This window comes from Bicyclus anynana, chromosome 13 (genome assembly GCF_947172395.1).
Source record: "Bicyclus anynana chromosome 13, ilBicAnyn1.1, whole genome shotgun sequence".
NCBI lineage: Eukaryota > Metazoa > Arthropoda > Insecta > Lepidoptera > Nymphalidae > Bicyclus > Bicyclus anynana.
Window position 1 is genome coordinate 12,082,570 of NC_069095.1, and position 16,221 is coordinate 12,098,790.

At 37.3% G+C, this 16,221-nt stretch overlaps 1 protein-coding gene across 2 annotated transcripts in view; it reads right to left on the minus strand.

Annotated features, from left to right (window-relative positions):
• Positions 1 to 946: 946 nt before the first annotated feature.
• Positions 947 to 16,221, minus strand: part of LOC112049412 (max dimerization protein 1-like) — a 365,006-nt gene continuing 349,731 nt past the window's right edge. The window contains exon 6 of one of the 2 annotated variants that reach the window (XM_052885199.1): positions 947 to 1,123. In XM_052885199.1, coding sequence (XP_052741159.1) covers positions 975 to 1,123 — 149 coding nt within the window. In that variant the 3' untranslated portion in view covers positions 947 to 974. The remainder of the gene's footprint in view (positions 1,124 to 16,221) is intronic. The other variant, XM_052885198.1, reaches the window with a different exon arrangement.

Sequence of the window (16,221 nt, forward strand, 5' to 3'; positions counted from 1 at the left end):
CGCGCGCAGGCTTGCTACAATACCGCGGGCGGCCGCGCGCGACGCCCACGCCGCTGTCGCCGCTGTGGCCAGACACCAGTGACTCGCTGTCGCACTGTTCACGTGTAACACTATATTCTTACCTAGACCCTGGTAAACCGCGCGCGCGCAGGCTTGCTACAATACCGCGGGCGGCCGCGCGCGACGCCCACGCCGCTGTCGCCGCTGTGGCCAGACACCAGTGACTCGCTGTCGCTCTGTTCACGTGTAACACTATATTCTTACCTAGACCCTGGTAAACCGCGCGCGCGCAGGCTTGCTACAATACCGCGGGCGGCCGCGCGCGACGCCCACGCCGCTGTCGCCGCTGTGGCCAGACACCAGTGACTCGCTGTCGCTCTGTTCACGTGTAACACTATATTCTTACCTAGACCCTGGTAAACCGCGCGCGCGCAGGCTTGCTACAATACCGCGGGCGGCCGCGCGCGACGCCCACGCCGCTGTCGCCGCTGTGGCCAGACACCAGTGACTCGCTGTCGCTCTGTTCACGTGTAACACTATATTCTTACCTAGACCCTGGTAAACCGCGCGCGCGCAGGCTTGCTACAATACCGCGGGCGGCCGCGCGCGACGCCCACGCCGCTGTCGCCGCTGTGGCCAGACACCAGTGACTCGCTGTCGCTCTGTTCACGTGTAACACTATATTCTTACCTAGACCCTGGTAAACCGCGCGCGCGCAGGCTTGCTACAATACCGCGGGCGGCCGCGCGCGACGCCCACGCCGCTGTCGCCGCTGTGGCCAGACACCAGTGACTCGCTGTCGCTCTGTTCACGTGTAACACTATATTCTTACCTAGACCCTGGTAAACCGCGCGCGCGCAGGCTTGCTACAATACCGCGGGCGGCCGCGCGCGACGCCCACGCCGCTGTCGCCGCTGTGGCCAGACACCAGTGACTCGCTGTCGCACTGTTCACGTGTAACACTATATTCTTACCTAGACCCTGGTAAACCGCGCGCGCGCAGGCTTGCTACAATACCGCGGGCGGCCGCGCGCGACGCCCACGCCGCTGTCGCCGCTGTGGCCAGACACCAGTGACTCGCTGTCGCTCTGGTTCGACGTGTAGCCGATCACGTCCACTTCGTCTGAAAAAATATAAAAACCCACGTGAATATTTTGAAAATTTACCTCTACGTTGTTTAATATAGGTGGTTGTTGACTGACATTGACTTTCGTTAAAAAGTAAAATGTAATGGCGTTAAAAAGGGGACGAAAGTCGAAAGCTTCCACAAATTTTCTCGTGGATGAAGTCGGGAGCGTCCACTTAGTATTATTAAGAGAAAAGAAAATATTTTTTGTTTATTTAAGTGTTTGAAGAGTATGAAAAAAACCTTCAAAACCATTGGACCGATTTAACATTATCAGCGAGAACCACAGGCACGGGAACGCTAACTACGCGGGTGAATCGGGGCGTCTGCTATTATAACATAAATGTGCGGTAAATCTAGATTATGAACATAAATCTAGGTTACCCTCCTATATTCACTTCGGGATGATGGAATCGATAAGTCGATCCTTGGGGAACAGCGCCTGCTCTGTGTAACCTGAGAGATGATTCGATTTTATCTCAGAGCTGATATAATCATATGCAAATATTTCGCCTTCGCTTATGATATAACACTCTCGTGGATAATAATATTACCTTGCGGCGGTTAAAATAATCGAATTTACTTTAAATAAGAAATTATTATCGTTAATTAAGAAGTTCAAAAGACAAGAAGCTAAGAAATAAGAAAAAAGACAAAACTGACAGATGCTTTACATCAAGCTCTGAAACTAAAATGGAGCTGGGCCGGCCATGTAGCGAGGTGCTCAGACCAACGCTGGACTATTAAGACCACAAAATGGATTGGTCCACAAGGAAAAAGAAACGTCGGCAGACCACAGACGACAGCCGGGAAAAGCTGGATGACAATAGCGCGGGAAAGAGAGAAATGGAAGAAATTGGAGGAGGCCTATACCCTACCAAGGGATTCCTATAAGTAATACAATTGTAAAAATGAAACAAATAACCTAAATATTACTTACATAGAATTAAGAAAATATATAATATTTTGTAATTAGGTTAAAGTTTATAGGAAATAAAAGGCTTTATTATTATTGTTATTATAATTAAGAAGTTAATTAAGGCCCAGGCTTATCCTAATCACCCGGCAAGTTACTTATATATATCTAAAAAAAACTTGATAATTTGTAATTTAATAACGAAATCATTACTTTAACAAAAAAAGTTTGCTACAACGTTTTACGATATTTTTAATTCATCTTTAATTTGTCCATATCGGGGACAGGCTAAATCGTTGATTGACGTTTTACGATATTTTATGAAGACTTATTGGTAAGGTTTGTTTGTTCGTTTTCTTGTTAGTTAAAGAAAAAAATAATACAAATTCAGTTTTTATAAAATAAGAAAGGTCTGGTTCACTCGGCTCTAAGCCTATTAGGATTATGCACATAAATCTAGCCTAGATACAACGTTATCTGCTCTCAAAGACTCAGGGACTGAATCGATAACTTAATCCCAAAGGCATAGTGTTGTAGGTTGGTAAGCAATAGGAAAGACTATCCATACTTTATTTTCTTTACTGTGGAATATGTGAGCACTGCCTTGTACCTTTTAATACATAACAATGGAAATTATGAAAAAAGTTTGTATATGCGGATGTCAAGCATACGCGTGACGTTTGACCCGTAAATATGGGTTTCACCGGCTTCATCACGCTAGTTGTAAAGACCCACTCTGTATGATCTGTGGTCTGTTCTGTGGTCAAAACAAAGTCGATAAGGCTAACGCTGAGCAGAAACTAATTTATTAATGACGCTATCAAATTTCACTTCACCTTCAACGCAAAGTTAAGTCCTCTGCAATCTCTATCAATACTAAATGAAGGTAAATTTGCGTGGCCGATTACAACTGCCTTCATAGTTAATGGAATGTTTATTGTCTAAGAACTCTGAGGTAATGCCATGAATAAGTTAAACACAGGCTTAGCAGACAGACTTTACTAGCACTTGTCCTTTTTGTTGTAATGTGATCTGTGTTAATACAATAATGAGTCTGTGGTCATCATGGCTATGAATGTATATAATATGTCTGTGGTACAGTTGAAGATCTGCAATAACAGGACTTCGATTTTTGGCGGGAATCGAGAAGCGCGATTTTAAAATTGAAAATTTTATTTAAAAGTTGGGTTGATAATGTAATAGCGCCAAGAAATATAGCGCAAAGAAGACTAAATAGTTTAATTTAGTAGTCATATACTACCTGTAGTGTATATGACTGCAAATTAACAGCCTACAGACTGTTGACATGAAAGAATTCAGTATTGTTACCGGATGTTATTAATATTCTGACAGCCGGATACAGTCTGTGACGAACACGATGTCAATATACCAACTATTGCATTGACTAGTCTAGTATTACATTAGTATCGCTTATTGAAAGTTCAGTTGGTAGCGATCAGGAAGTTAAGACTCGCATTAAAATAGCTCGAAGTACTTTTAACAAAATGGACAGTAAAAGAGGACATCAGGAAACGTACAGAAGCGTTCGAAATGTGGGCGTTTAGACGCATGCTGACTATCAGTTGGACTCACAAAGTGACGAATGCCGAAGTTCTGCGACGCGCCAATCAGGAGCGTGAACTTTTGCAGACCGTCAAGACGAGAAAAGTCGCGTATCTAGGGCACGTGCTACGAGAGATACGAGCTTCTACAGCTTATCTTGATGGGAAAAATTGCTGAGAAGAGGCGTTGGTCGAAGGAAGTCTTGGCTGAGAAACATCAGAGAGTGGGCCGGGATCGCGAGCGCCGCACAATTATTTCGCCTCGCGTAGGATAGAGACGAGTTCAAGAAACTGAATTGAATGCCAACCTTCGCTAGTCGGAGAGGCACGCTTAAAAGAAGAAGAATTAGTCAACTAATTCTTAACCACTAGTTTGTTCACTTGAGTAATGTGTAAGGTTTTGTAAATATTATTGACTAAAATGTGGTTTTTCTAGTTAAATTTATATGGAATATTACATTGTTGTACAAAATGGAATTCATAAGAACAATAATATTAACACGTCCGGCAGTATGGCCGAGTATTTAATTTAAATAAATAAAGTATTCTATGGCTGTACGGTGTAATGCCTTTGCCTTTTGGCATACAAAAAAAAGAAGGAAAAAGGGGGACGCAGGCGCGAGATATAAAATGGGAACGACGAAATTAGATTATCGATTTAATTACTAAATTACTAATCATTGAGTGTAAATGAAATATCAATGAAAATGTACGACAGTTAATGTTTACGAGATTTCATGATATTGTCAATGTCGAGATTTACTGTACCTATGGTGAAAATGGAATTAAAATGTATACATGAGAAGTTGGACTTTAATTCAATATCATTAAGTTATGGACGTCTCTTACAAATGTACACGCCCACACTAGTGATTAAGTGAATCACTAATGATTAAGTGCACGCACACACTAGTGATTAAGTGAATCTTTAGTGTGTGCGTGTACATTACACTACCCATAACTATCGTGTTGCTGCAACTACGAGTAACTCCAACAGACAGATAGTTGGAGTAAGTCAACGCCGACTAGGAATTAATGAACGTAAGTCAATACACCCATATCATGCGGCGGGGCCGACATACGAAGCGCCTCTACGTTACGTCTCATTTCCAATTTGTCCCTGAGCGCTGCCCGTCAGATGCAAGCGGGGATCAATTCACATCTCACGCTGAGATATTTACCCTAAAGCCGCTTGTTATAACATGGAATAACATTTCATTTATCTATAATAATATTAAATAGGGGTTCCCTTTTTGTACTACGTACGTTCGGAACACTAAAAGATGCAAATTTAAGGAGTTATATAATAATACTAGCGGACGCCCGCGACTTCGTCCGCCTGGAATTTAGTTTTTCACAAATCCCTCGGAAACCATGGACTTTTCCGTGATAAAAAGTAGTCTATGTGGTAATCCAGGCTATAATATATCTTAATATCATATTTCAGCTAATTCGGTTCAGTAGTTGAGGCGTGAAAGAGTAACAAACTTTCATATCACCAAAATCATCAGTTTTCGCAAATCTCGGTAAAACATGGATTTTTTCGGGATAAAAAGTAGCCTATGTGTTAATCCAAAGTAAAATCTATTTCCATTCTTGCATTATGTTATAGAGTAACAAACATCAACAACTTTCGCGTTTATAATATTAGTAGGATTTATCAATTGTCTATGATTTTTAAAAAAGGAAAGTGTTGATTTTATCTCTCTCTCTCAGCAAAACCTGACTTTCGAACCAGTGGTAGAATTTACAAATAGTGCTTTAAAATTAAGCGTAGGTACTTGAAATAAATGATTTTTTTATTAATTTAATTTTTTTAAAATGCAACTGAAAAGTTGGTGGTGCATGCCCCGGGCCGGATTCGGACCCACACCCTTCGGAATCGGAGGCAGAGGTCATATCCATTGGGCTATCACGGCTCTATTAAAACAATTACTCGAGCAGAAATAATAGTTCGCAGCAATTGAATATCTTGATATTTAGTATTTTCATCCATATTTAGATTCAGACTCCGTGTACAACAATCCGCAGAACTAATTATTACACAAACTGCTCCCTCTGCCGCGATGCCAATGCGCGCCAATTTCCTGTTGTACATGTAAATGGCCGCCAATCATACCCCCCCTACCCTCTACACCACCCCCCCCCTTCCTGCAATCCAATTGTCTATGCTCACCATTCTGGGTAACGAAATTCAATGATATATCGTCATAGATAACAAATACCTTTATTATTACTGTGATCATAGGTATTTTAATTGCATAGAAGTTTAAATTGTTTACTAATTTCATTGTTATACTGTGGAAAATGGTTGCTTAGTTTCGGTATACTGTTTTATATAGGCCAACTAGGTTAGGTTTTCTTTGTCACAATTACTAAAAATTATAAAAAAAAAAAAAATATTTTGTTGCCAGAACCATAACATACTAGTTGGACTACACTATATTTACAAAACAGAAATCAAAATGAAATGTAATTAAAAAAATAATGTAATTAAAAAAAACAACAACACTTTTAAATCGCAAAGACATCGCAAATATTTACTAATATGTTGGTAAAAATATAAATCGCTTCTATGCTTCAATAACATAATACAATAACATCTCAAAAAAGAAAATTTTATAGGAGGCTATTTTTCATTTAACTTTCAACAAATTTTCGTATAAACCTAATATGTTTTACAAGTAAATTAAAATTTATAATACTTTAAAAACACAGTACTTTTGACGCGAAAAATTTTTGAACATTTAAAAATACCTTTTGTAAAATTGTTTCTCGAAATATTACATTACTAGCTGACACCGCGCGGTTTTACCCGCGTGGTTCCCGTTCCCGTAGGAAAACGAGGACAATATATAGCAAGCCTTCCTCGATAAATGGGCTGTCTAATACTGAAAGATTTTTCAAATCAGACCAGTAGTTCCTGAGATTAGCGCGTTCAATCAATCAAACAAACAAACTCTTCAGCTTTATAATATTAGTATAGTTTATTACATTATTGAAGCAAAGTAGCAAAATACATATAGAACAACATTATGTAGGTACCTACATTGACCAAAACAAAATTCACATTGAATAAAAATCCCGAGTTAGAGATAGATACAAGTTGGATCTAAAATAGATGGCAAAAGTGATTGAAGTGTATTCAAGCGAAATCTTACAAATAGCTACCTACTTTATTGAGAGTCGTTACATTACATTTTATTCGATATATAAGAATAAAATCTTAATGTATCGACTGAGTTTTGTTCAGGTAAAATATTTTATCGGGGAAAATGGCTTCCAAATGTATTTACTGTTTAGTTGCTGTGTAGATTTTTTGTGCTAAGATTGTTGACGGCAAAATGTTTACCTTGGTTTTCTGGTTCTAACATTTGTTTTAATTTAATTTTCAAGGAGGATTTCAATGAAAGTCTTTGGGAAAATATAATTTTAAAAAGTTTATTAAAACTAGACATGAACATGAGTCGAGTTAAACCTATACCTATTTCTTTATTACATTTTAAATCATGTAAATACTGTAAAAGATACAGATCATGTAACAATCATCATCTTGCTATCAGTCTCAGGTCAAAACTCATTATTACTCAAATATGCTTTTATTTAAAGAAAAAGGGAAAGTTTATTAAATTATTTTAATAATTAAATAAACTTTATCTAATTATTATTTATGTGAATAGGCGTGTTTCACCACAAACTGCATCATTGCTTAGGCATGCATGCTAACAAGCGATTGCTAAAAAAATGCACGCAAAGTGTTTCGTTACTTATAATATGTACCTATAGACGATAGTTTGCATAGGGTTTTGCATCATCATCATCATCATCATATCATCCGATGGACGTCCAAGCAGGACATAGGCCTTTTGTAGAGACTTCCAAACATCACGATACTGAGCCGCCTGCATCCAGCGAATCCCTGCGTCTCGCTTGATGTCGTCAGTCCACCTGGTGGGGGGTCGGCCAACACTGCGCTTACTAGTGCGGGGTCGCCATTCCAGCACTTTGGGACCCCTACGTCCATCGGCTTATCGTCGGGTTTTGCTTAATATTATGTAATCCTTCTGCTTTGAACGGCTTAGTTGAAGAACACGTTAAAGAATTAACCTGATTATTATGTGCATACCTACTCGAATAATATTAACCTCCATCGGAAATCAGGGCAATATTTAAAATTTTCTTTGATTATATTAAAGAAAATATACAATTTAATCGCAAACCTAGCAACATATACCTAACTCTAAAATCATGTAACAGCGTTCTGACCACATAAAGATATCCTTCGCCAATAGATATGCTCGTAAAAAACTGCTGGCTCACAGTTTTCAAACTAAATTTCACCGGAAAATTTATTTTCAGCCGAATTTGAATGGGAAAGCAGCCTGCGTTCGCTTCAAGTGTATTAACGTATTAAACTCGGCGAGACGATATTTCGTGGCACAAAAATATATAAAATGTCTGATGCGAGATATGACTAAATATTTATATCTCGTAAAGGATTATTAGGATAGTGATATTCAACGACATTTTAAAGTATACAGGGTGGCCGGGGAGTTGACGTTCAAAGCTAAAATTTGGGGACCTTGTAACGAGGAGATGTGAATCACCCCCATGTATATTCTTACTTTGCTTAGTTTAGGAGATATAATTTTATATGATTTTTTTCTCATTGTACTGAGTACTTTTTGTATAATCAGGAGTTAACTTCAAAGTTGACCGTGCGGACCATGTGACCAGTGGGACGTCTGTAATAACTCAAGGACAGTCTGCACGCACTTAAATCTCATCATTTAATATTTAAATTGTCAAAATCTACTGCGTTTAAAATACAATTGCAATAAAATATTTTATCTTTTAAAATGCTTTAATTTATAAGTCATAAATTAAAGGTCAATTACAGAAAATAAATGCCAAAACATTTCAAAACGTAGACACGACGATTTGAATCGCCAGAACCATAGAGCTTTAAACTATAACGTGTGAATTCGAACTCCTTTACAAAAGTCACCTTTCAATAGACAAGTAAATATACAGAATAGTGTGACGGAAGTTCCTCGGAATGAAATATTGGATCGCAAAAATGCATATTCGTATCTATTGTTGGTGTGAAGGAGAAACTGCAAACACTTATTGCGTTCGACAGGAACTTTACTTCGTTGCCAAGTTGAGACAAATTGACAATAGGGACACGGCCATGTTGGAATTTACAACTCACAAACGGTTTTTGAGCTAGTGGGAATATCGAAGATACTTACGAGATAGTCAGATATGTAGTAATTTTGATTGAATGATTTAATTAGGTATTTTGAGTAATCTTAATCTTAATATATAAATGCGAAAGGTCATCATGAAATCTCGAAAACCACAAAACGTACAAAGATGAAATTTGGTACGGAGATAGTTTACATTTAGTAGACGTTTGCTAAGAACGGATTTTGCAAGAGGGTCGGATTAAGGAGGTCTAAGGGCGAACCAAGTCGCGGGCGTCCGCTAGTCCTCTTCGAACTATGTGGGGCCCGCCCATTGCCACTTCAGCTTCGCGACACGTTGAGCTATGTGGATCTCCTCATTAATGATTCGATCACGCAGAGATACTCCTAGCATAGATCGTGCCAGCGCTCCATGCTCTGTTTATTTTAGGAGTATATATGTATGTATTAAGCTGAGTTGGGTCCCTTTACTGGGTTATGCAAATTGTGTTGTGTGTCATCATTCTCTAATAAATCTTTTTTCTTTCTTTCTCTTTCTTTCTATCGCCCGCTGTGTGACTCTGAGCCTTCTAAGAGCGTCAACACATTAACCTTGCTGCTCATAAGAAGCCCATAGTTAGCGACAAAGTCTAAAGTAGATTGTGTACAACTTAATATTATTATCAAAGCTACACCGTCTTCCGAAAATAGAACCCCCATACCAGCAATACGGTATAATATAACCATACGGTCTAAGTTAAGTTTCCGACAACCCGAACTTTTCCGAACGAACTCAATCGGGCGGTATATTGCCCCAATGCGCACGTAATCCCATTACAAAACAAATACTGAACCCTAAAAACAAACTTTGGTAGCCCTAATTTTTGTATGTCCGTTGCTCGTTCTACATTATTTTTTGTGCCGGAAAAGTTAACCGCAAATTAAATTGAATGGCTTACGTAAATAGATAATTCTCTCTGATTATCGTTTTTTATTATCCTAATAGCAAACATTTTAATAGACAAATGAAGTAAAAAATAAGCTAAAATGTATGTTTTTTTCATCTAATTACGTTAAAATTACTATTTTATTACAAACATTCGTATTCTTTTATGTATGTAATTTGTTTATATTGACAGGATCAATGAGGCAGTTAAAAGTATAGTAAAGGTAACCTAAGGCAGTCAAATACTCAATAGTCTATTTGACACTGTTTTTAAATGGTCTTAAATTTCATTATCGTTCTACTAGACTGATTTTCTTTTTTATATTTTTTGTGCGACGTGATTATTCGAAAAATTATCAAATTTATTAAATTAAATTTGATACGAGTCAAGTATTGGCTACCGTACGTAAGTATGGTTCGTATATTGCATATGCTGACAAACTGTCAGTCTTACTACTATACTAATTGGTACTATATTGTACAACGAACTCACTTGTTTTAGAATTTAGATAATAATCATTATTAATTCCCTCGCTCGGTTCGAAAATAAATTAAATTATGTACTCCGACACGCTAATTTGATTTGAATAAATACGTGTCTGCTCGCGTGATTTGATTCATTATAATTAATGATTGAATCCACGTAACGTTTACGAATTAAAACGAATTAAAGTCTATTTATATATTCCAGTTTAATATTAACGGTTATCTATCCCTGAAATCAAATTTTCAGCTATGCCCGTGAACGGTGAAGAAACTGCTACACAAATATAATTCTTATGTGCGTAGATATAAAGGTTATAATAGAATCAACTCTCGTGAACAGGCCAGATTTGTGCTTTACAAAAATAATTCTTATGATACGTAAATATAGAGGCTAAATTGGAATAAAAATGCTAACACGATATTTTACCCGTTCCGATGAAAAAAAGTAAATATCATCTGCCTCGGAGATTGAAGGGAATATGAAATGCGATTTCATAATAATATATTTTATGGACTAAATATTTTTCAAAGAGCAAGTTTTAATCTCCGTATAAACCTTAGATTTATAGATACATTTTTACTCTAAGGTATGAAATGTAGATTTAAATAACTATACTTCTAACTGTACTTCTCTTGTTTAATCTATACTTATAATAAAACTGGTCGAGCTCTGAACATTTGAGATTTTACATAAACCATTTGTAACACCAAACGTTACCGTGGCATAACGGACGCCAGCACCATTTAGAATCTATACTTATAATTCGAGTTCTGTGCATTTTGTACATTTTGTACATTGAAGATATTTTGAAAACTTTTGTTGTTATTTGCATTATACAATCGATACTGAAGCTAAAATATTTTTTTTCGATTTTTTGTCTGTCGCTGAAACTACTGAATGAATTCAAATGAAACTTGGTACGGTTTAAGACCACAATACGGAAAAGGTTATAGGATTTTTAGCGAAAATAAAATAAGAAGGGGGAAATAGGGGATGAAAGTTTGTATGGAAAGTCCTTAATTTTTAAAGCTACAGTAAAAAATACGAAATATAATGGGATTCAAAAAATTTAAAATTCAAGCCCTAAAATGTTGAAATAGGGCTTGAAAGTTTACATTGATTTCCACGAGGACGAAGTCGCGGGTGTCCGCTAGTATGAGAATAAAATGACACTTTTGACGGCCTCCGTGGCGCAGTGGTATGCGCGGTGGATTTACAAAACGGAGGTCCTGGGTTCGATCCCCGGCTGGGCAGATTGAGATTTTCTTAATTAGTCCAGGTCTGGCTGGTGGGAGGCTTCGGCCGTGGCTAGTTACCACCCTACCGGCAAAGACGTACCGCCAAGCAATTTAGCGTTCCGGTACGATGCCGTGTAGAAACTGAAAGGGGTGTAGATTTTCATCCTCCTCCTAACAAGTTAGCCCGCTTCCATCTTAGACTGCATCATTACTTACCATCAGTTGAGATTGAAGTCAAGGGCTAACTTGTAAAGAATAAAAAAAAAAAACTCACAAATCACGTAGCTTTCTATCGGTAAAATAATTTTTAAAAATCGAATCAGTATATCCAAAGATTACCCTACAATCTCACCAACTAGATGGACTTTTATTTCGGGTGTCGAGTGGTTGTTTGCTGCATCTGAAGATGAAATTTATGCATCTCGGACAAGACGCTCACGGGCCGACGGGTAAATGGGTCAAACTGTTCTCCGTTTGACTATCGAGTGGGGTCAGGGCGTTCGCGCTTGTATTATTACCATCACTGACATTATAACAAGTCCAAAGGAGGAAGCTCGAATACCTGGGTCATATAATGTGAAACTCCAAATAATGTACAGAATGTACAAGATGTACAGAATTCGCACTATAAGTATAGATTCTAGATGGCGCTGGCGTCCGTTATGCCACGGTAACGTTTGTTACAAATGGTATAAGTAAAATCTCATATGGCGAATAAATGTATAGAATTCGACCAGTTTCATTATAAGTATAGATTCCCACAGGAAATGGAACTACGCGGGTGAAACCGCGCGGCGTCAGCTAGTCTCATAAAAAAATCTCGTGTGACAAGTTGTATGTCTAATAAACGATTTCTATATATTTAAATTATTTTTCACCTCATAGTTTGAATCGCTATTTTTGTATGAAACTATGTTGAACAATAGACACTTAAGCTGCGCTTTAGCGGGTTGAAAAACGTTTACTTTAACATAGTTATACCAGTGATATAAAAATTGGAATATAGTTGCACGCTTTTTTTCTTAAAATAGGAGTGCAACTAAATCACCTTCTACCGATGCCGAGAGGATAGCTGTCACCATAATCAATTTACTACCCGTTTCCCTCATAGTTAGCGAATTCTATTGTTTTTCTATTCAATTAAATTTATCGAACGTAATAGTCAGGGATCCTGTACACCTGATTACTAACAAGCTAATTTTTCGTAAGTAGCTTCATCTCGATGAGACGATCAACTTTTTTATTTACGAAAATTCTTGATTCTGGTAGCTAACTGAGTTACCAGGAAATGAAAATTTCAGAGAGTCGGGACGAGATAATGTACCATGCAATTTGTAGGGCAATCTGGTTGTTAATTTGTATAACTACTAATTAAGCAACAGTAAAAATAACAGCTGGTTAGTAACAACTTTTAATAACCTCGATATTGATACAATGGAAGGAGGGTAGTGTAACAAAAGCTATAAAGTAACTTAATAATATCACAATTGGAATATATATTAGTTGCACTGTTGTTTCAAGTAAATATATTCTAGAAAAAGGATACTGTTTCTAGTACATATATTCTAGAAACAGGAGTGCAACTAAAATCCAATCATCTGCTACGGATGCCGAGAGGATAGCTGTCACCATTATCAATTTACTACCCGTTTCCCTCATAGCCAGCGAGTCCAATTGTTTTTCTATTCAATTAAATCTCACGAACAAATTGAATTGGCGATGCTGCCGGCGTCTACCTTTTAGTCGGGATGTAAAATATTTATGGACGAGTGTGAATTATTTATGGCACAACTTTGGGCATTGTTCACACTTAGACGCATACTTTCGTATTCTCGTTTTGTTTTAAGCAATATGTAAAAGAAAATTTTCATGCTATACATATAAGTTGAATGTCTAGGTAATTCAATAATTTTAAGATCAATACATGTAGCATTAATAATGATTTTATTTGATTTATTTGATTCGTGTTATCATTAATTTACACTACACCCACAACTGCTACCCGCGTGGAAATCACTGAAATCATCCTTCAGCTTTCCATTTACCGCATTTTGCGTGAAGTTTTTTTTAGAGTAAAAAATTGCCGGCAGCGTTTTTGATAAAAATCTCCCAGGCAGCTTATCCTCCGTTGCGTCTGTCTATCTGTTCGCGATAAACTCAAAAAAACTCTAAGTTTCAGCGGTTTTCACCCATACTTAGTGGTTCATGAGGATGGTTTAAGTATGTAATTTGCAATAAGTGTCTTAAAGAAGCAGAACTTTGTATGAAAGTTAGTTCATTGAAGTTAGAAGGGTTCCACGGGGGCAAAGTCCTGGGGCGTCTGCTAGTTTATGAATAAAAAAAACAAAAGTGTATCTAAACGCAAAAGCTCCCGGCGTCGGAGATATAGTTATATTCTAGCAACTTAACGTTTAAGTGTGGTTAGTCCCCCGCAGCCGGTCGGGGCGACGTCACCTGACTCGGGGAAGACCCTATAAATCTCATCTCGATAATTTAGGATTTCTACGCAATGGAGTGTCGAGCTCGATATAATTTTAGATATTCTCAGGTTTAAATATTTCGGAATTTTGCCTCCCTTTTATTAGATGAAATATAATCTTAAGATGGAAGGATTCTTATCATTTAATTTTTATTTATGACGTCATATCCTTCATATTTATAAATTGAAAAAATATGTTCCGAAATATTTACATTGTTCTTCATATTTTTATTTATATAAATTCGACTCTTTCAAGCAAACACCACCACGTGCTTATTTACGCGGAAGAAAGTGAAACTTAATTACCCAACCCAGGACTCGAACCCTGGCCTTCATGACTGAATCCCACATAGGATAACAACTGGACCAACAAGACAACTTTGACCACAGTCTATATAAATGTTAAACAACCACAAAATAATTGATACCAATAAAGAAATCAACCGAAGAGTTACTCGTATAGATTTATGCTCCGTCCGATCGAGCCCTTACATTTTTCACGGCTCCGTCCCATAAATCCCGGGCTTCCTAGTGACGTCACGTCCCCGGGACCCCTGTCTGTGTGTGTGTCACCCACTTCCACTTAATCTCCCGAAACTCTGTTATTTATATGTTTTCCGTCGCGCAAATTATCTAGGTGCGAATCAAATTGTTATCCACCATTAGTATTGGCGATAATTAATCCAGATGGTAATAAATTAGGATGTTATCTGCTACTCGCAAAGAGCGGCGCGGTTGAGAGTTGACATGCAAAACAAAAACATTTCTATTGTATATAATTTATTTATGCTTTGTGCTTTGATGTCCTCCGTGAACTCACAATCACTATTGGAAACGATTTTCATATACGAGTACGGTTACCGGTATAAAGATTTCATAAATTATTACTGTTCTATGAATAAGAATTTATATAGCTGAGTTAGTGTTAATTAAGTATAAATTGAAGTTAAAACAGAAAGGCACATTCGATCAGCGAAAAATCTCTTTAAATAAAGAAAAAAAAAACGAAGTGCAACTTGTTTAATCTATACGTTTTTGTGTGAAACGTCCCTCGCGCACTTTTCACTTTAAGATCATATTTACACATGTGTATACAACTATACAGTAAGTCTCAATTAATAGAAAATAAGTAACTGAGTTGTAACACCACCACGTGGTTTCACCAGCGTAGTTCCCGATCCCGTGAGAAGACGGGGATAAAATATAGCCTATGACACTCACAAATAACGTGGCTTCCCATTGGTAAAAGAATTTTCAAAATCGGTTTGGTAGATCCAGAGATTAATCTCTACAACATCACAAACTATTCTTTATAATATTACTATAGATATAGATGGAAAGATATATGATAAATAGGTATTAGATATAGCTTCAATAAACAACACTGAACATATATTTTGATGAGATATACTCTGTAGGAGTCGTAGGTCGTTCTAAGATAGTAGATCTTTTAGATTTATATGGGCCAAATATCGTCTGCCCTCTGGCATACTTTCACCAAATGGCAGATCCCAAGATTTATTAGCCTGTCGAAACAATGACCTATCTATCGAGAAGATTCATATCTATATAAAAGGATCCATTATTACGCAACCGTTAAAGGAAAATGGTGATTAAGATTTGGTAGTCCAGGATAAAAATTAGTTTATTTGTTTGAAACGATATCATTATGTACTATGATAATATAACTAATATTCAAAACATTTAATTTCTAGAAATGCTAAATTAAATATTAATCAGAGCAGTGATAGCCCAGTGGATATGGTCTCCGCCTCCGATTCCGGAAGGTGTGGGTTCGAATCCGGTTCGGGGAATGCACCTCCAACTTTTAAATCGTCCATGAAAAAAACTCCTCCAAGAAATTAAATATCACGTGTCTCAAACGGTGAAGGCAAAACATCCTAAGGAAACCTGCATTCATGCAGAGAATTTATAAATAAAAAAGAATTTTCTGGATAAAAAGTAGCTAAAAGCCCTAACCCATTCACTTGCACAGTCATATTAAATCAGTACTTTTTGCGTGAAAGAACAACAAACTCCATAAATTAATCTATAGATTTGTTATGTTAAATACATAAAAAATCTAAGTTTCTAAAAAATCTAAGGTAATCAAGGGACAATGTTTAATTTAGATTTCAAGAGATTTGGAATACAGATAAACGGAACGCAGCTAAATTCAAAAGAAGAATTCTAATTTTAAAATAAGATTATCAGAATACAGTTGGGTAGTTCAAAAATAAAATCCGCAAGAGAAAATTACCAAACGTATCAGCTACGT